Below are 22,319 nucleotides of genomic sequence, written 5' to 3' on the forward strand. Positions count from 1 at the left end.
GAGGTTGGATATAGTGAGAGATGACTAGGTCACACAGGCTATCTTACTCCAAAGAGATTAACATCTGCTTCTCGGGAGTGGGTAAGGTCTCACTTGTCTTTGGAAATGGGTTGTAATTGTTCAGCCTTGTGTTTATCCTCTTCTAACCACCACACAGGCCACTCTTGTATGATTTCTTCCGTGTGATGTTACCTACCTGCTATGACATCACGAGGCACATGCTGACCATGGCCACCTGAACTCAGACATTTCAACCTCCTAGAAAATGGCCCCAAATAAACCTCACTTTCTCACAGTGTTCGTGTCAGGGGTTTGAGAGACGCTCCCCAGTGTGGATTAAGTAAGACATTCCCAGGATGAGGGCAGAAAGGAATAGTGTTTCTAGCTAAATGGGGATTAATATGCCACCTAGATAAGAAATGAACAGGGGTTTGGAAGCCTCCTTAGCATGGCTGGTTCACAGGTGAACCATCATAACACACATCCCGCTAGATTTGCTTCATTGGCTGTGACTTTACCGCATACTGAGGTTTTCCAGAAAGTGTTTATTTGAAGTATCATAGACTTCCGTCCATAACTTCTTCCACAAATACCACTAAAGATATAACTAACACTCTGTAACTAATAGACTTCAATGAAAGTGAATAGGCGACTACAAAGAGAAATTGGAATCTACATTTATTGATGAGATATATATATATACACAGTAGTTAAAACACTTAGTGAAAGATTGAATTCACAGGTTATTTCCACCATATGAAGAATATCCAGTTATTTTACACATGAAATGTTACAGTCATGAGTCCACACCACAAGGAAAGCTAAAGACGAACACAGGAGATCTCAACTACCCAAGATGTGCTTTGCCAACAAGGCATTTCCTAGTACCATATATAAGAAACAGCCCCCAAATTAGTCTCTTTGCCTTCATTAGTCTTTAAATACCATGTGCTATAGACACACTATGCTACATGACACCAGACCAAGGGGGACTGTGAGCGGGAGGGAAAACATTAATCTGATCTTTAATTCAAAAATAATCCTTCCTAAAGTCTCCTTCCCTTTCTGTACTTTTTTTTTCCATCCATAATTTGAAGGGCACAGTCACCACATCCCCTCACTTCACACATCTGGAGAAGCCCCTGAAAATAAGTGTGCTTGCTTCACCTCTCAATGATCTGTGAGGAAAGGGAGGGGTACTCTCCAGCACATTGCTGTGTCTTCTGTCTTTGTGGGGAAGACAGGGGTTACTGGAACTACAAAGTATGGTATTTAGTGAGAATGCAGTTTGCAAAATCACATCTAATTGCCATTGTTAATCTCATCTCCACCCACTCCACACATGCAAGCAGAGCAGACTGGGTAGAGGAGATCAGCCTCCTGTTACATACTCAAGATCAGTCCATCAGAAGTTGGTCCTCTGCCAATGCCAAGGTTGACCGCTGGCCTTTGCTGGTCCTCAACCATTACTGGCCCCTGGCTGTTGCTGGCCCTGGGCCTTAGTGTGCTTCTAGTACTCTGTTGTTCTCTCACAGGTGTGCAATTTGCTGCCAGAACTGTGCTATCGGGGGAGGCTCAGGCTAACCAGCATGACTACTAATCAATAAAAACATTCTTGTACTCCAACTCAGGAAGTCAAAAGTAACAAGGTTCTTCAGAATCTTAGGCCAGGTTGAAGGTCAGCATCATGTGAAGATCTGACAACCAGAGAGGTTGACCCTTACCCCCAGAAGACATGATTTGAGTATGAAGAGGAGATGGACTTTTTATTTTTTTCTGTCTCTTTAAGCCCAGTCCACCAGTGAGGGAGGAGAGACGAGTGTCTTCATTCTAAACCTCCCTCAGACTTGGTAACCACAAGTTCCACTGGTGCACTGAGTGGGAATGATGCAGGCATAGGTTGATACTTCACTGAGTAACAGGAAACACATTCATCCCCATCCCTGCTCGGGGCTGTATTTACAAAGGTGCTGGACTCAGAGATTTGCAAACAATAATTAGTACAGAGGTTTCACAGGTTAAGTTCTTCACTCAATGTGACATTGAGAAAGAGAAATAACTCTTAGACGATACCTAAGACTGCAAAGAAAGGTTTCCAAACGCCAATCGACATATCTACTGCATTTAGATAAACAGCCAAGAAAAACAGTTAAATTAAATTACGTCTATACATTGTTTCACTGAAATTACACACAAATACCTACATGATAGCTACACAAAGTGCATAGGCACTGTCTTCATGCGTGAACCAAGTATCAGCGTGTACACACAAGAAACTCATGCTCTGATAGCTAGCGGTGAAAACAGATACAATCTTAGCCAGTTGAGGGCACATCTAATCTGTTCACTTAATGAGGAGCAGGTTTGAATACATCCTACTATGTCATCTATGTAACAGGCTACTCTTTCAAACACAGTAAAATACCAGTCCTCCCACCATTGCAGAGAGTGTGTTCGGTGGAGAAAAGACACCTTGTGTTTTCCGTGGCTACTGGTTTACCTTGTGGGAAGGTTACATAAGTTTGTTGCCTACCTGAGGATAAACTATTTGAGTTTATGCTAAATAATTTCAGTATGACTCTAACTCCCAGCTCTGGCCCCCCCAGGGATACAGCATGGATTCTGAATGGGTACTAAAAATATGTTGTCTTTAATTTCTTCTTAAAAATATATGTTCAATTCATATAACAATGTGAGGTTTTGCTATCATTTTGCTTGGCAAGACTTAAAACTGCACCAAACCTGTCCTGAATTCTTTTCTTACTAACTATCCTCAGTCTTTGCTACTCTATGTTTTATTAAGCCAATTTTCACATAAACATCTAGAAATGCATGGGAGATTCCGGTCCTGCTATTAGCACCGGCCTTTATTCATCTTATAGAAAAATAAAATTAGAAAGGTACATTGGGCAAACAAGAACTGGTGTCAGGAAACAGCAGTCAGCACCATTCCTTGATGCTGAAGGATTAACTGTTCAGTTGTATATGCTAACTACCTAAGGGGCTTAAGCAATTCTTTGTTCTGAGTTTGGTCAAGGTATTCATTGCATCATTAAGGACTGAGTTGCAAAATTTCTCAAATGTGTCTGTATGCTCAGGAAACAGTTGATACCCCAAATTGCTATAGAAATGTGTGCTCTAATTAGCTATACTTCTATCTATGTGGTTGTATAGAAAATATCATAAGAAAATATCTGTCTGAAAAAATTACAGATACCAAAGAGACTATATCAGCCTACTCTGAGTCTTTATGATTTTTGAAGAGTAGCTACAAATGTGTAACGTTATTAAAAGTTAAATTAACATTAAAACTTGTAATATCCAGGACTATAAATATTTCTCTGTATAAATAATAGCAAAGAAATTTGGGGATTTGTGGAAGAGAGAATGTAAGATTGGGCCAAACTAACTTTGTAGATTGGAGGTGCAATACTGATCAGAGGGTGATATGGTGTCCCTAGGAACATAGATTCATACCAGGAAGCTAAAATATATCTGCTGGCATCAAGATAAAATTAGATTCACAGTTTGCCAGCTCTGTCCTCAATCTGTAGAAAACAAATAGAAAAAGAATATACAAAAAATTCTCCAAAAAGTAGGTTTGTTTTAATATATACAAATCTCTATAGTGACCAGCTGATCTGGTCACTGTTGTGCAATGTGGGGTGGGATGCTGAGATTTTATGGAAGGAAAGAAAGAGGAAAGAGTTGAGGTGGTTTGTAGAAGAATCTGGATACTGAAGGCTCTTAGAACAGGAAAGTGACCTTGTGGGTACTAAGCCACCCAGGAGCTGAGTTTCTGGTTGTGTGTATTAGGGAATTTGTTGTAGCATGGAGAGAACTTAGGGATCTGTTTGACCACTTCCTTGGCTGTAAGTGTGCCTGCCCCCCCTCCCCCCCACCTAGGGCATGAAGCCATTTCCAGTCAGGATAAAATGGTTGCCATAGAGAGAAACAAAGCCCAGAAGTAGCAAGGCTCTGACTGCATCATCTCCCATGTCCCAGAGGATGGTGATAAGGATAACAGTCGGTTGTTAGGTTCTAAAGCTCACCCAGGGATTGGGGGTGTCTCCAGGGGAACCCAGATATTCTGCCACCCATTGTCTGGGTCACGTGATGCCTCTGCAGAGCACAGGTCTGTTCCAATAGTAGATTTTATTCTCAGCCTAAAAATTCCCCAAAATACAATGAGAAAGACTTAAAAATACCAAAATTGGTAGCTGGATCATAGGATAAAACAAGATTCAGCATAGAAAAAAACTGATGAGAAATGATTCAGAGTGTTAGTGTGAACCCAATCTCCCTGGACCTTCTGGACTTCTCCCCCTTTTCTGCAGTGACCTTAAGTAGGTCAATTAAGAAACATCTTTCTGCTCTCACCTTAGATCTTCTGTCACCTCGAGAGGAGGAAAAACCCAACCACCATGACACTAACAATAATCAGCCCTTTCCGAACTGGCTATACTCCCCAAAAATTGAAGAGCTGAAATCTTTTCTGGCAATGAAGATGTTCACTACACTAAATACATCAATTTAACTCTGGTTGCAATTTGGTCAGAGAGCAAAAAATGCAAGCTATGACCTTTTATAACTGAACCAGGGAAGGGAAGGTGCAGCCACCCTCTCTGCTGTAATGACTTAGACACTCTGTGAACATGGACGAACATGGGCAAATGGGAACATGGGCAAATGGGAAAACTCCGTTCTTATAAGTGACAGCATCTCTCTCAATGATGTGATGTCTGTTATGCATATAAATCAAGAGGAGAACTCTCTAATGAAATCAATCAAATCCTCTCTCCAGGGAGCGAGGTGGGAGTGGGGGAAGACTCAGAATGGATGTACAAGTCTGCATGCACGTGGCGGGAAAGGTGTGTGGAGACAGTTGCTGTTGTGTAAATCTTGCACCAAATGTCAGGAGTGTTCAAGCTTGTTTGCCAGAGGCTCCCAAATTCCCACACAGGGTTGGCAATTAGGACTGTTTGGGGAAAATGGTGTGGGCTGAGTATTTGGAGTGGGCTCTGTTGCTACAGCAGGTATGATGCAAGAACTCAAAATTCAGACTCGCGGCGTCTGGTCGCTCACGGTGATGTTGCAGAACATTTCCCTGAGCAAAATCACCACTTCCATGAGAACAGTGAGTTTAGGGAATAGCAAAGGATATTTACTGATGTCTGAATGCTGGAAACTGGGTTACTGTGGCCACTCTCCAAGCTTGTTGTAAAGTATGGAATGAATGGAAGCTTGAGTTGGAGTTTTCTCATAATGGGCGAGGAAACACCTAAATTGAATATTCATTTTTGTGTGTCTTTCAAACTTACAATATAAATAAGTCATGTTTGAGAACAGTAAGATGGAAGGAGATTAGAAAACTGCAGTTGGTCCAATCCCTTCTCATTTCAGAAGGAAGTGTAAGAAACCTGGGCACACAGTGGCTTGTGTGAGCCTTACAGCTACAAGTGGGGAGTGTCTTAATCAAATGTTTTCTCTCCCAAGCCACGTTGTTTTTGAGCATCTCTGTGTCATTGCCTGATTATGGTGTGAGGCTGTGAGACTGGCTATTACTATTCAGTTAAGATTTCCTGTTATCTGCTTCCAAGCCAACCCCCTCTTAACTATTTGGCCATTTACTAAGCAGTCTCTTAAGCAATGAAACGAAAGGAAAGGGAAGGGCAAGGGCAGTGAACTGGGAAGAGAGTTTTAGGGAAAATCCTAAGCTGGTTGGTGTTCTTGATGAGACTTTATCTCACTCCTCCCACCGAAAACTAGCTGTCACAGTTGCCACCTGGCTAGGTTGGCACTCAGTAATCCTTCTTTTGGGTTTAACCAGAGACTACTGTAGATGCAGAGACCATGAATCTTCAGTGACAACTTGGTTTAGGAAACCCTTGCCTCAGACTCTAACCTTATCTCCTTAAGACCCTTGGGCCCTGAAGCCCTGAAAGTATCCCAATACTGGAAAATCCCATCTGCATCTTCATCCTGCCTGATAAATCATGAGTTCAGCTGCAGAATAAGCAGAAAAGAAAAAGAAAAAGCAGGGCAGACAGATTGGTCCTTAAAGAGAGCAGCAAACCGGGCAGGTTGCCCCAGGGCTGTAACCACTGCCATTTTAGTCATCAAAGGAGGCCTGAGCTGCTCAGGCTTGTTTATCGGAGCCAGAGCATGCAAATACCTACTTGGGTTTATTGCTTTGTTGCATGAGGAAAATAATGCATAGGCAAGAGCCTAGATCCTGACAAAAGTGAACATTATAATAAGATTTTACTTTGGAGAACAAAGGGAAGATTACTCACAGCAGCAAGGCAGGGTTGGGTTTTTCTTCTGAGGCCTTTCAGCTCTCTGAAGGGCGTCTGACTACGTGCATGATTTTCTACCATAGTTGACCCTAACCAGCAAATCACTGAGACCCAGCATCCCCCAGCAGGGTCTGATCCATAAACTGAATTCCTCGTACCCAGTTCCGTGCTTTCTTCGTTTTCATCTGGAGACATTCTGGCATCCTTCCTTTGCTCTGTAAATGTCCGAACTAGTGACTAGTGAGGAGAAAAGGCTAGCTGTCTTTTATAGAGCATAAAACTTTCTACAAGCAATAGGGCCACACAGGCTTTTATTACACCCCTGTTACCTACCCCCCCCCCAAAAAAAAGGTCAAAAACCAAATCTGGTAGTGATCTCATGGTCCTAAAATCACCTACAGGCCTTTACTGAGGTTTTGTGTGCTTAGGTCCTGATGGCTGCCTGGATTCTCTGGTGTCCCGCCACCCTCAGAAGCCCACAGTGAAATTTTACCTTCGAAAAAAACCGCGCTGTTCACTGGCTGAATTGTTGAGTTTTACTCAGTAGTTAATAAAATGATGATTTGTCTTCTTGTAGGGAAAGGATGAGACAGGGAAGATGAATGTCTGCTCACTTATTTGTTTTTTCTGAAATGATTTTGATTCCTTGAAAGTATTAACTGAATCTGTTATAGGAATAGCACTGCCAAAGCCCCAATATATAAACCTCCCTGGTTCCTGGAGTTAGTGTATGTGACACACACCCTCTGTGTGTGTGTGTGTGTGTGTGTGTGTGTGTGTGTGTGTGTGTGTGCATATGAAAGGGAGAGACAGAGACAGAACTACACATAAAAGATTAATCATCATTATGGGCATTCAGATCTACGATGGCTCTATTAATACACACACACAGTGACAGGTACCCTATTTAGACTAAGGCGACTAGAACACACTTTGGATCTGCTTTTTCAGCTTCCTGCACTTTTTCTAGGCAAGGGAATCTCCAATGGGCATGGGGAAGGTTAACAAGGCTTACAAAAGCAAGACACAGTACTATGTCAATTCCACCACATCCTAGATTTTTTAGTGAAGCCTCCAATTTGATAGATTATTTATTTTAAATAAAATTATCAAATTTTCAGTAAATGTGATTTCCCTAGCATATTCTCTTGGGACAACATATGTAGTTAGCAAAACTTGACTTGTGAAATAGTGTGCCTTTGTTCTCCTGAAAGCTCTGTCTTCTTTACATAGGCTAACAGGACTTCTAGGGGAGAGGTGAAGATAAGACAAATTAGAAAGATTTTCAGGCAGAATCTGAGATGACAAACACTGTCATCCTGCGAGTGCTTTTGAGAAAAGGGCAATGTTTAAGTACCCAAGTGGCCTTGTATCTTTTTGTATGGGGAGACTCATTGTATGGAATGGCCTTTCCCTCCCCAACACAGCAAAACCCAGCATGCTTCTGATGCCTTGCCTAGATACATCTACTCAGCATAGGAAAGCCCTGGGGTACCACTTACAGAGTATCTAGAATAGTTTCACAGCTAAGCAGAATCCCTTTGGCCCTTCTTGTCTTCCTTCAAAGTTTCACAGCTGGTCACTGCTACCCTGCTCACTGTTCCTCACAAGAATATAAACAAGAGGTCTGTCAGCCGATGCAGTGGTGCCCACCTGTGATCTTAGAACCAAGACTGAGCAGTAGGTGTGAGAGTTTGAAGCCAGTCTAGGCTACATAAAAAGACCTTGTTTCAAAAGTCAAAACCTAAAACAGAACAAACTAATTAATTTAATACTGCTCAATAGTGATCCTTGTTTTAAAATAGGGTTTATGAGATAAAGCAACAGGAATCTCTTGTCTTTAGTATGTGTCCAAGCCATCTGATTTGAAGGAGAGAAGTCACAAGAGGGGCTAAGAGGAGAAGCGATAGCCCCGTGCCCTTCTTCAGAGGCAATGGGTCCTATTACTGCTTAAGAATGTCTCCTCAGCTCTGTTTGCCTCAGAGCACACACATGCCCTGACTGATGGCTCAGGTTCCATCACTCCTTCAAGTTGAATTTGTTTTGTTTTTCAGTGGTTCAAGTTCCCAGCTAACCGTTAAACCCAGGATCTTAGGAAAATACTGTGCATTCTTCAACAGAAGATAATAATAGAGACATTCACAATTTTAGCTTGCACAACCCATCATTAAGGATTCGTTGGCTGCCTACCACAGGCAAACCATCATGCTGTGCCAATTATATTATTTCTTCCTTCAGACTTTCACAGTCCCTGGAAAGGATTCTCTCTGGAAAGTTGTGTAGAGTCATTCTTGGTCCCCATCTGATGGTTTGAGGCTGCCTAGCCTCTGTCATAGAAACCTTTATAGGATTTTATATACATATTTGGTTTCTGTTCCTTTCTCACCAAAGAAGCTTTGTGTTTTGTGATATTTTTCATGTGCTTTAATATAACAAACACTTTCTACATATTAGATATATACCAGGATGATAGAAAAAGAACCATAGCCAATGTGTGTCTCTTAATGTGAGGAAGCTAAAGTGCTCAGCCATATAAGCAGACAAGGATGTGATGGACGTGATTTGGGTGTTGGAAATATCTTTCGGTGAGGAACTCAAGTGAGAATCTATGGGTGGAACAAAAAACCAGATCAGATCATCACACTGAGTTCAATATGCTCTACGAGTGCAAGTCAAACAATAGAATTGGAATATTTAATTCTGACTAAAATTCAAGTTGACTATGCTCCTTCACTTTCCTCAAGGTATACAGTGATAATATGTAAATGATTCCTAGATCATTTTCAAATTTGAAATTTCCCATTTTCACACACACACATCACACAGAGAGAGAGAGAGAGAGAGAGAGAGAGAGAGAGAGAGAGAGAGAGAGAGAGACAGAAAGGCAGAGCTGTGAGCTGTGGCCTTTATGGTCACCTGCATTTCAGAATATGGGCACCCACTGAAACTCTGAAACATTCTACTTAGACAGTGCACAAAAAGGAAAATTGTCAGAGTTCCCCCAGGCAGATGCTTTCAATCAATGTAGGTGCCAACTATACAGGCTGGAGGGGAGGTAATTCTAGAAGCTTCAAGCAGAATCTTTTGTGTAGAACAAGGTGAGCCATGAACACTTTAAGGAAGACAACACCATGTGTGCTCGTTGTCTCAAGTCCCTGGAGGGTACCACACTGCTTTCATCCTGTCCCCTTGGAAAATAGCATCCACAGTTTTGCACTGAGACAAAAGGAAGCTGGCAAGAACACTTCTTCCATTCAAAGTGGTTTCTCCAGCAGCGTCCATTCAGACAATGACACAAGTAAGAAAATTAGACAGTTATAAAGCATTATTTGGCAAAGACACAGCACGGTGCCTATCATCATGGGTGTACACAGCTCCTCTATGCCTCAGCTAACAGATTAAGTAAACATAGAAACATATGCATCTTTTCCTTTTGTAAAGGAAGCCTGTTTAGAGAGCATCTTTTACCATAAGATACGCTGGGGAGTTTATTCAAGAATTGGCTGAGAATCGGGTCATTATTTTTCACGTTTCCAAGGTTCTTCCTCAACACTGCAGTCAGCTGACTTTCCATTGGCCGCCAGAGTTACCTGAAAACAATTACCATCAACATCCAACTTACAGGCCACGAACCACAAGAAACACCTCCCATGGGTCATGTGGAGAAGCACCAGATCCAAGCTTACAGTGTATGGGGAAACCATAGTTTTAAATGGTATCCCTTCAAAATTAGTTTTGAACCCATCTTGATGTTCATTACTGAATGGAGAGTTGAATTATCCATATTTGCCTGAAAGATCACGGATTTTCAGCAGTTTAGGGACATCTTCAACAACATTTTTAGGATTGTAGAATATATCACTACCCAAAGACCCATCACATACCACTGTAGTCCTTAAAGTACAGTGAGTGCCATGTGCTACTCCATACAACCATACAGAAAGCAATCCAGAATTAGGCAGCTACTTCTACTCATGCATGTAAAAGGTTCAGTCACAGTGAGGCTAGGGGGATTTCATACATGTTCAGTCTTGATTACTGACATTATGATGTTTTGGCTCTACTGAATAAGTCTTCTTGGCTTTAGAAATTAAAACGGGAAATGTTTGGAAGTGGAGGGATCAGTAGCAATGCATTCCACATCATTTTGATGTAGATATTTGGGAACCTATAATTATATTCTGTTTCTCTGGCCCAGAGCAAACTGAACCTTTATGCAGGAGGGAAGTTCTCCCATCCACTTCTAAGCAGGTTTCCTAGCTTACCTTCTGTCTGTCTGTCCTCAAGGTCATGTGCAAACTTAAACCCACGACTGATATTCCACATAATGAAGAGACTGGATTTATGGAAGCATTAGGATATGGAGACATGACAAATGCAGCAAAGTTTGAAAGAAATCGGACCTCCTTTTTACCCAAGTGGGAATGAAATGCATGCATCAAGAGCATGCAGCATGCTGGGAACAGAGAACCAGGTGCCCTTCACGAACCATGCAATGAAAATAAAAACACTATTCATTCATCCAATTCACATTAGTACATGCTCCCCACCCTGCCCAAACACTTAGAAAGTCCATGCAATTAGCAGCGATGGCTCACATGCTGTTACTCAAAGGAGAATTAAAAGGCTATTGCAAAACTCCAAACTACGGTTATGAAGAGACCAACATGACATAACAATGCTTGAAAGTAGTTTTGACCAGAGCTGCAGCAAACTGGTTTCCCCTTCAATAAAATGTCAAGAAAAACTACCAGGGACAGACTGGAGAAATCTGCCTATTCCTTGTGGCCTCGAATGTGCCTATTTGGTTCTTAATGATTAATCTCATCAATGGCAGTGCATAGCTATCAGTCATAATGTGGTATCCTGGAAGAACCAGACAGCATGTGGGAGATGTTTGCTTTTTATTTGTAAATATTGGGACCTATATTTCAAAGGTAGTTGAACCTTTGCTGAACCAAAGAAAGCTGGAAGCCACCTTCTAACCCATTCTATCCCTGTCTTGTTCAGTCAAGGGTAGGGCCTTGGCAAGGAGCATTGATGCTCTTCTTGCTGGGCTCTAAAAACTGGACCGAAAAAGTGGTGATGATGAGAGTTAACTAGAAAGAAGTCCAAAGAAATGAACACATGTGAGCCAGATACTTAGGAAAAGGGTGTGGATTTAGGCATATAGCTCTGCCTGCCTTCTTCTACATCAGTGACCACACAGGTAGCTGACTTAAGAGTGAGAAGCCTGGGGCTAGGGTCCCCTTCAAAGAGCTAAAGCCAATCACCTAACTAACAACACAAACCTCTAAGATATTTATAGAACCAATATACCCAGATCCGTTATCCTAACAGCATGCTCAGATTGAATATTGACCATCTAAGTGCTAATTATTCTACAAGGATGCAGGAAGTTGATTGGGTAGTCAGTTGTATAGAGAAACTGAACTACTAGCTCTATAGTCCAATCAAAAGAAGGCTATGTAAGCACGACATGGAATCACAATGCTAGTGGGTTTTATTCAACAAATGTTTATTGAGTGCCTATAACAGCCTAGACACTGTTTGGGGAGTTGGACATGATGATGAGCCAAGACCAAGAGCACTGTTTACTGGCTTGATTTATACTGACAGAGCCTACGTTTCTCCATCTATAGCTTGCAAAGTTTTGCTTTAAACACATAGTTAATACTCTTGCAATCCTTAAGAAATGAAAAGTAGTAAGTCTGAAGTCCAAAACCATCTCCTTCCCTCTATACTGTACTTTTTTTAAAGACTCTCTCCAAAGTCTTAAGAAGCCATTTGAGAAGCTCCCTCTGCCCCAAGAAGCTCCCAGCATTGACTAGGACTCTTTTTACACATAACTGTGAAACAACAAAAAAATACTTATGGTGATTCTACTTTGTCACATCCTATGCTTCCCTTACATGACAAAGATCTGAGGTAAGACCTTCTTTCTTGTATTATGCTGCATATTCTTGTTTGTATAACTCCAATATATAAGTCAAGGTCCTATAGCTATAAGTACTAAGTAAATACCTGGAGAATGATCAAAACTCGGATGCCAAGGGGAAGGGTGAGGACACACCACTAAATCATACAAGGCACACAATAAATACTTGATAAATATAAGATAAAAGCCATTCCATGAGAATGGTGACCCTTATTAATCCAAACTAAGATTTCTGTGGGAAGGAACTTAGCCCATTTACTTGGATGTGAAAAGCAGTAATGTTCCTAGAAGATGGGCTGTAGCCCCAAACGCATATCTGAAAAATGTTAAAAGGAAATCATTTTTGTCTTGCCAATTAATTAATTAAAAATAGTCTAATGCCCCAGTTTGTAGCCAAGCTCTGGCTCTCCTGCACATGTACTTGATATAGTGAGAGCAAGCAAGACTCTCTGGTCCATTAGTACTCTGGACCTATGGTATACAGTCAAGAAGATAGAACAGTTAGCTGTAACTCTCTGGCAGAAACAACGGTGCTACTTGGACTCAAGACTTAATCAAGGAAGAAAGATTAAATGTGATCGTATCCACAGCTATCAAAAAGGTAGAAGGGATTGCTACAGATTCAAACTGGCCTCAGCTAATACACTGTCAGTTAGCAAGCTAACCCTTCTCCCATCTGCCAGGGTTTCTCCAAGTTTGCATCACTCTGGTCACGACACTGTCTTTGTCAATGTCAAGTTAGTTACAGTGAAGGCCAGCTAGAGCTGATCAAGCTTGAAGACTTGGCACCCAACAGCTTGAAGGAAAACCCAGAACACCCACACTGCAGGAGAACTGGAGTGTGTGATACTTAGCATTAAAAAAAAACTTTCTGGATAACTGTTTTGGAGGACAATTATTCTTGAAACTGCATACCCATTTGGGATGCAAAATAAAAGCTGAACTACAACTATCCTCCTAAGAAAAAAATAAATAAATATAAATAAAAAATAAAAGGAAGACAGCCAATTAAACTTTTATATGAGCTTTTTAAAAAGCAATTTGTAATACAGAGTAGGGAGGAATACTCGTGCTATATAAAGTCAATGATATTTGGTCTACATTTTTCTGACCCTTCCTTTGAGGAAGAGAATATCTGAAGGCCATTAAAGTTCTGACAACCACCAATTCTTGGCCCAAAGAGTGAAGAATATTGACCAAATTAGAGGGGTGAGGTGGATGTGGGAATCTGTTGAAGCAAGCAACTGATTGGTCCTTTTGGTGTCAGATTTGCTGATGTCCCACCATGCTGGATGCAGAGTGAGATGGTCTGGGCCCCACAGGAGCTTGGGTGACATGATTCCTTACAAAGCATGGTAAGAATGGATGCAAGGGGTTGTGATTTTTTAAGGAGTCCAGCATGCACTATTCATATGCAGGTCTCGATATCCAGGAATGGGAAAGGTACCTTGCACTCATCTATTACGACAGAGTTGTGTGCGGCATAGACACACTGATTAGAGTTGCTTTCCCTGTGGTTCTTGTCGTCGTAAATGGACTGCGTCTTGGTCATTTCGATGTCTTCCTGCATTCGGTGTTGGGAGTCAATGGTGTCCAGCTCAGACTTGGAAAGGTGATAGACAATCCCAGCCCCAAAAGAATCGCCCACCACATTGACTGAAGTTCTCATTCTATCCCTAAAGATGAAAAACAAAGGTTGAGTTAGAAATTACTCTTTCTATGAACCTAAGAAGAATATTTCAGAGTGCTGCTTGAACCAGCAAGTATCCAGAATATTTTCCCTCCTCCTCATGACTTAGGTTACAAATTCTGTTTTGGAAAAAAAAAAGTGGTTGTTAATAAAATAAAATACAAAACAAAACAAAAACAAAACAAAACAAAAACTCATCTTAGAAAATCAGCACCAGGAAAGCTCACTAAGTTCTTAAAGGTAGCTGCGCTCTCCCACTGGGGAGCATAAGCTGGTTTGTTGAAGGAGCCTCTGATGACATTTCCTACACCTCCAAAGTTCTACCCAGAAATGAGCTGGAAAGCCACTGGAGAGGTAAGTCAGTAAACAAGTAAGTAAATGTGCAGATAAGAGACAGGAGATGGAGTAATGCTATTACTAGGAGAGCATTAGAGAGGACACTCCCCTTTCATTCAAATTCTATGACTAAGATTAAGTCACAGAGTGGAAACGTTGATTTTAAAATTAAAATAATGACCTAAAATAAAGCCTAGTTGTTGTGATGAAATCTACCTGTCATTAGGAAGTGGGAATAATGAAGCTGCACTAGGAGGAGCTTGGTGTGGCTCCCTTATAAGTCCAGCTGTCCTGATTTCAACCAGGCACGTATGCCCATGGTGCTGGTGGTGGGGTGGGTGTCAAGTGATCAGAGCTGAACTTGAACTCTTGGGTGTGCCTCTGCCTTTGAATGCACTGAGTCCCTCTTCTGCACTCGAGAATCTGGCTGAGATGAGGGGTGGTGGAGTCTGCACCTGAATGAAGAATTAGGCCTGAGGACATCTATATCACTTGGAGCTGATGGTTAAGAACCCCCCTCCCCCAGCCTAAGTGTACAAAAAGGGCAGGCATTAAGACAAGGTATTACACAGTCAGATGGGAGTAAGAAAGCCCAGGGTGCTACTGCACATCAGGGTCACAAGGACACCAGAAATGTTCTGTACACCTCAAAGATAAAAGAAGAATGTGGGGAGTTTTTATCATATAGAAATTGCTCCTGAGAAGACATACATATTTAACTCAATTAAAGTACTACATATGCATCAAGATATTATGAGGTACCTCTAATATGTATAACTGTGAGTTTTGTGTTTTAAAACATAAAATTATACCCATAATTTTATGTATTTCAGCAAAAATAAATGGCTGGGATGTAGCTCAGAGAAAAAGGAGTTATCTGGTACGTGCAAGGATTACCCATAGCACCATAGCGGGAAAAGAGTCAAGGGATGGACTCCCAAGGCTGCCTGGCTCAGAGTCAAATTTGAGTTTTGTCCCTTACCTGCTAGAAGGTCTGAGCAGATAAGGGACCTTCTCAAAAATGAAATAACAAACATGGCCAGTGCACAGGGTTGTTATGGCAGGAAAACAATATAAACAAAATGCTTATCACAGTTTCAAGCACTTGCTAAAACCCATTTAAGAAAGCTATTTACCCTGATTATGAGGTACATATAGTATTACTATAAGTTTTATCCAGCCAGTTCAAATGTATTTTGGCAGTTTCTAGGCAACACATCCAAACATGACTGGTTCAACTACTGTCTCCCTCTGAAAACATTAACCCTATTTTTACTCCAACTGCTATAATACGCAGAGTGTGGCAGACAACACCAATTATCCCCTTGAGCCATAGAAAAAAAGAAGTATCTGTAAGTTTTAGTAACAAAGAGACTGTTGTTGATCCACGGAGAACAGTTTGAAAGTACAGAACCTGGCTCTTGCAAGTTGGGTAACAGTTGTGAGGAGTCATAGAAACACTATGGATGTCTATATAAACCACCTCTTCCAAGAAGGAAAGCAAAGGAAACGAACAGCTGAAGACAGAGGCAGAGAATATGGAAAGGGGTTTCTGCGCTGTGTTTATTTTGAAAGTGAAATTTGTGACGGTGACTAAATACGAAAAGAAGCCCGTTGAGAAGACAGGACTAAAGGGTGAGAGAAACGATGGTGATCTCTGGCAATGCCTCCTGGACAGATCTGAGAGGATGGCATCTGAAGTGCAGTGACAGTCATAATTTGGCAGGGGACTCAATTCTATCACTATAGAAGAGAAGGGGCAGAGGGAAGTTTATGGAAGAGGGTTCCTCAGGAGTTGGCATACATCAAAGGATGATATGTATGTCAAACAGCAAGAATGCAACTGAGATCAAGTCCCATCCTGCCACCCTCCTCTGTCATTGTGTATCCTGGGAAAATTCCCAAGTTGTCCAGTCAGAAGATCAATCATGGCTATTCTAGTTATATCTCCCCCCTCCCCCAAAATACTGCAAAGACAAGAAACTTCTAGACCACCAGGGAAACGTCTTACTGACTCAAGGAAAGTACAACTTTGACCCCAAGAAGAATATGAGAATTTCTATTTCATATGGGGAAACTTTTCCATAAACAAATAACTTTCACTTTCTATCATTGTTACTCCAGATCTCTGGGGAAAGTCTAACTTTCACGATGACGTCAGTAATAGAGAGAGAAACAGGGAGTTGCAGGGGTGGGTGAGATTGAGAAGAGAAGAAAAGGAAGAAAAAAGAAGAGGAGAAGAGAAGGAAGGAAAGAGAGTGAAAGAAGAAGTGATAAAAAGAAAAAGGAATAGACTTGTTGATGCTACCTCTGGGATTCTGTCTGCCAGGATGGCAAGAAAGTCAAGGAGTTGGAAGCAGAATCTTGCATTTAATGAATCCACTATAAATGGCTCAGCTCTTCTTTCTGGGCTGGCAGGAACCAAAACCAAGAGGGAGCTGAAAAACCCTTCACACCAGTCACTGGGTCTGGCTTCCTTGAAGAAAACGAACTGCCAAGGTAGTCTGGCTCTTTTCTTCTCTTGGTCTGAGTCCTCTGGCAGGGAGGTGAGAGACTGTAGGTCTGAGTTCTCACAGAAAGTCTGGGTCACTCACAGTTCATCTGGGTCTTTGTCATGTGCTAAATCCCATGATGATCACTGTTGCAGATGTGAAAGAACCAAATGCTCCGAGTGTCAGAACTTAACCAAGTAGAATCAAAGCATAATGCACAATCTCAGAGGACAGGGTGCCAGAGTGAGGTACTCTCTTTAGGAGCCCTGTGTGGCAGCAACTGGTCACCTAGGGTTCCTACTCTGGGGCTAGCTGGCATTGGAGTGTTAAAATCACCTGACTGTTGGTTATGATGAGATTGGATTCGAGCCTGGGATGCTCTCATGGCTTTAACAGGCAGGTTAGTTAGTTCTTCCTATGCAGAGTTCTCATTTGTCAGAATCAGAACAATACTCACCTGAGGGGAAGATAATAACTGCCCAGAGACTCCAAACCCTTTGCATATGGAAGGCCGGTAAGGCACAAAACAAGCTCCATTCCTTTAACTGCTCAAGGGATTGCTATTATTAGTCAAGTGGGGAGTTCACTTCTTCATTTCCCTCTCCAGATGCACACTCCTCACTTTTCAACTAGCACTGCTGGGATTTCTTGAGCACACAACATCTGGTTGTTGTTTTGAAAGTTCTTTACTCATGTGCATGCTCTTTGAATACAGAAATCATGTTTTATAGTTTCTATGGAAGATTGGCTTCGGGACCTCCCACAGATATCCAAAGCCACAGATGCTCAAGCCCCGTGCACCAAATGTCCTAACATTTGCTTATACCCTTCAGGCATCTCTTAAATCGCCTCTAGATCACTCTCAGTCCCCAATACAGTGGGGACACTACGTAAGCACCTGTGCTGTATTGTTTTGGGTAGACTCATAAGACAAAAATATATGCACATGAATGGATCAGATGCATTATTAAAAGATGGTTTCTATCACACTTGGTTAAGTCTGAGAATACAGAAACCAGAGAGTGTTGTGAGCATTCGGTGCAGCCTGGAACAGGCTGGAAGACTTGGGAGATAGATAGGAGCAGGAGCAAGAACAGAATGGATCCTTCATTTGGATTAGAAGCAGATGAACTAAGGAGAAAGAAAGGGTTGTTTGTTTAGCAAAACATCTGGCAGACTTTGCACAGTGAAAAGCAAAGATACAAGCATCATCCAAGAGGAGAGAGTCATGGAGTCCAGGCTGAAAGAGGTGAACCAAGAGCTAGGAAGAGACTCAACGAGAAGAACAAGAGGACTTGGCAAGACAAAAAGACTCGAAATGGTCAAGTTGAGGCAGGGAAGGTTTTAAGAGGTGATCTTCAAACATTACAAAGTTGAGTTTTAGAGGAAGAGATCCTCAGGATTACAGTTTCCATTGCTGGGGCAGGCTCCGCAGTTACAGGCCTGTACTGCTCTTTGCAAAGGACCTGAGTTTGATTCTCAGCATCCACATGAGGTAGCTCACAACTGAAACCCTCTTCTGGACCAGGAAACCACACTCACATGCACATCCCTACACAGAGACACATGGACATAAATAAAAATAAAACAAAAATGCTTTTTTTAAAAAAATAAATTTCTATGCTGATACATCCTAACTATAATTTTAGGGTTCAGAGAACACTAAGACTCAACTGCAGGTAAAAGAGACTTTCCATTTCATTCTCTGACTCCCTTTAGCTTTTGTGACAGATTAAAGATAGCATTGCTGGTCAGACTGAGGCATCCACCTACCCTCTGGATCTATGATTGCCTTGCCTTGGGCCAGAGGCCCATGGGTTGGAAGGGGAAGGCTTGGTGAAGTGTGGATCGAATTCCACAGTGACTGATATACATTGGAGATAAGATAAAAAGGAGAAATCTGTATGCATTGAGAATAAAATCTAAAGAATGACATAAACACAAAGCTTCTAGAGTCTTCAGAGAGACATGGATGTGGGAGTTGGCTTCCTTTTGCACCAGGAATGGAGTGGAAGCTAAGTAAGTTTTGTATGTAGTGTGGAGGCGGCAGTGGTGTGGTGTGCGAGTATGCGTGAGTGCATGTATTTATGTGGGTGTATTTAAGACATTTGCACATGGATTAAATAAGGATCAGAGAACCTATCTTCTCACTCCTACAATACTTAAGAAATATCCAAGTTGTTACTATTTGAATTATATATTGCTCATTTAATAGTTATTAAAAATGATAAATCACACCTCTCCGTTACAACTGCATAGGGCATGTACTATTAGATTTCTTATAATTTGCTGTAACTTTTAAATGAATCAGTGCTAAGTGATCATAATAATATCTAGCACTCAACTCACTTACAATGCAGTTTAATTGAATGGCTGTATAAACTGGCAATAGTCACTCAATACAGATGCTTAGAGCACCAGATTCAGGGAGATTCGGGCTGACCAGACACTCCTTCCACTCCATCCAGCTCAGTCTCCCAGAATTAAGATTCCTGGACTCTCTCACCAGCACCACCTGGGAACCTGGTAGAAATGTCCGTTCTGTAGACCTCCTGGGTCCGCATCAGAATGATTCCAGACTCAGTTTGAGGATCAGAGCTGTGCTCCCTCCAGAAAGGAGCACTAACACAGTATCTGCAGGGTGGAAAGTATTTGGGGTATCCCTTTAAGATGTCATCTCAGTTATACCTACCCTTTCTTGGCAAACACGAGTCCAGGAAAGATCTCCCTAAGAGTGTCATATGAGAAGTGGACCACACATCCACGCTGCTATCACTGTGTGTGGCTTTTCCTTTTTGGATCTTGACGGGCCCAGGGATTGATTATCTGTCTCTGGCATCAGTTTTATTTCAGTTTTCCTTTCATCTCCCCTCATTATCTTCCCACAGTTTCTTATAGAGATCTGAGTTTTGATACAAAGGGTTTCTTGGAGAAACCCGTCAGGAGCTGGGCTAAGTATTAACCATGGCTGCCTTCCCCATACTTCAGGACTTGGGCATGTGAAATGCTCTAGAATCTAGGTTTTCACCATGACATTTACAGACAAGGAATCTAGGGCTGAGTGGGCTGTAATAAGACTAGACTCTAGCAGTTGGCAAACATTGTGACACACTAAATGTCACTGCGGCCTCTGGTTTTAAGTGGAAAAATTGCTGGTGTTATGAAAAGCTTACAGACTTTGCCTAAAGAGGAAAACACTTACCCTGTTCCCTTTCTCTCTACTCTTCTGTCATCAACTACTTTTCTGAAGAACAGCCAGCCTTGTCTTTCACCCATATCTCAACCTAGCCCCATTCCCACTTACACACCAGTGGCATCAAAGCCATGGAGTTTAGCAAGCTCAAGCGCCTGTTTCTAGAACTCTCACTGGTATGGAAGAAGGTGGGATCGGTACTGATTCAAAGCAGACCTAACCCACCCCGATGTCCATCTACCCAAGATCCCCCATGCTTCCCTTCCTTTTTTTTTTTTTTGTTTTGTTTTGTTGTTTTTTTGTTTTTGTTTTTGTTTTTGAGACAGGGTTTCTCTGTGTAGCCCTGGCTGTCCTGGAACTCACTCTGTAGACCAGGCTGGCCTCGAACTCAGAAATCTGCCTGCCTCTGCCTCCTGAGTGCTGGGATTAAAGGTGTGCACCACCAACACCCGGCCCTCCTTCCCTTCTTGATCACATGGCCTCAGCCCCTCTGAGACCAGAGCCTTAGAATTAGAAAAAGCTTTTCATTGGTCCTCTTCTTTCCCATTCCAGCTCAGGACTGGTTGTTTGTTTGTTTGTTTTTGTTGTTTTGTTTTGTTTTGTTTCCTTGTGTGGTTTTGTTAGGGAAATTAATTCTGATGGATCATGGGGGGGCCTATTGGTGCTCACCCTACTCCTTCCTGCTGGCACACTGCAGACATACAGGACACCATCCTCTACACAAGTGTGAGCAGGCAAGCATCTGCATGGTGTGATCTGAGAGGACCCAACCCTCTTTTTTCATTTGCTAACATTTAGGACAGATGTAGGCAAGGTCTTCAATATTTCATGAAGCAATTCTCTTCCAACAGGCTTGAGAGCAGGAGACTGCCAAGAAATCCAGGGCTTGCAGTGGCAGACTTGCTGGGGCTAGAGAACTTGAATTTTAAGAGTCCCTAAGGCTTTAATCCTACTTCATTGTTCCCTATTTAGATTACTGGTTATATTTTAATCCTAGAGGAAAAAAAATAAACTAAGCACAAGTAAAAGGGTCTTTGGTTGTTATTACATAGAATCAGGGATGTCTTTGTCCATTTGAGGTACTGTAACAAAATACTCGAGACTGGAATGTATAAAGAACAGAAATTGATTTTCTTAGATTTATATAGGCTGAGAAGTCATACGTGAAAAGCACCAGAACCTGGGATGGCCAATCTGTGCCATCATAGGGCAGAAGGTAACAGGACAAAGCAAGAGGAAAGGGGGTAGGTATGACAGCACTAGCACCACTCTTCCTGGAGCAAGCATGAGATAGAGTTTCTCTATGTAGCCCTGGCTATCCTGGACCTCCATCTGTAGACCAGGCTAACCTTGAACTCACAGAGATTACCTGCCTCTGCCTCCCAAGTGCTGGGATTAAAGGTGGACACCACCACGCCCTGCAAGATAGTGACTTTTCTGACTAACAGTTTCCTCATCTAATTCACATACCATAGAGCTCTTCAGGGGTAAATGAAAAGCAGACTCTAAGATGCTGCAGTGCCTACCAAATATCCATGTCTTTCCCTAGTTCCGGATCAAGTGACTGCATTCTTGCCACTCAGAAATGCTGGGATTATAATAAGAGGAATGCTACACCAGTACACGTTTAATAGATTAAATTTCTCATGTGTGCATTTGTGTGCACACATACAAGCACAAGTGTGTATGTTCCTGGGTGTACAGGTGTGTGTGGGTGTGTGGGGGTGTAGTCTGTGTGAATGTGGGTGCCACCACACATATGTTGAAGTCAGAGGACAACCTTGTGAAGGGGGTTCTCTCACTAAGCCCTCTTGCTGGCCCACTCCTGCTATTTTTGGAGACTGAACTCAGGTCCTTAGGCTTGCAAGGCAATTACTAAGTGAGCTATCCAGCCAGCCCACCCCCCACCCAGCCCTGAAAAGATGAGTTCTAACGGTGGAGTTCAAGCTTCAGAAACAAGTCCAAGAAGAGATGAGGAGTTACAGCAGTGGAGTTACAGCAGGACCTGAGGAGGTTTAAGAGACGCTAAACTGGGAGAGAATGGAAGCAACACGCAATAGGGGAAGGTGGTGAACTTAAACAGCTTCCTTTGTCACCTTTCTTCTGAGGTTAAGGTCGGTCAGCGGACTGCCTCTATATCCTTTGTCCCTAGACACTGGTGATGCTTTTCTTTCTCCTTGATCCCTTTTCATCTCTAGCCACACCTTTGTCTTCTTGATTTTGCTCCCTCCTTGTCCTTCCCACCTGCACCACTAACTCATAGCTGCCTCATCTGAGCAGATGGCATGGTCTTTTGGTGTCAACTCAGGGCACAGAAAAACAAAGCAAAACAAAACCACAAGTTATCAGAGGACCTTCCACCAGGATGTGA

General features: G+C 42.2%; 1 protein-coding gene across 7 annotated transcripts in view; it reads right to left on the reverse strand.

The window, feature by feature from the left end:
- Window positions 1-653: 653 nt before the first annotated feature.
- Window positions 654-22,319, reverse strand: part of Slc1a2 (solute carrier family 1 member 2) — a 136,871-nt gene continuing 115,205 nt past the window's right edge. For 6 of the 7 annotated variants that reach the window (XM_029484406.2, XM_029484408.2, XM_029484411.2 and 3 more), the window contains exons 10-11: window positions 13,685-13,913; window positions 654-9,889 (exon numbers count right to left, since the gene is read on the reverse strand). In XM_029484406.2, the coding sequence (XP_029340266.1) occupies window positions 9,818-9,889; window positions 13,685-13,913 (301 nt within the window). In that variant the 3' untranslated portion in view covers window positions 654-9,817. Of the gene's footprint in view, window positions 9,890-9,939; window positions 10,636-13,684; window positions 13,914-22,319 lie in introns of those variants that run through there. The other variant, XM_085834620.1, reaches the window with a different exon arrangement.

Source organism: Mus caroli, unplaced genomic scaffold (assembly GCF_978045245.1).
Source record: "Mus caroli unplaced genomic scaffold, Mus_caroli_1 scaffold_2, whole genome shotgun sequence".
Lineage (NCBI taxonomy): Eukaryota > Metazoa > Chordata > Mammalia > Rodentia > Muridae > Mus > Mus caroli.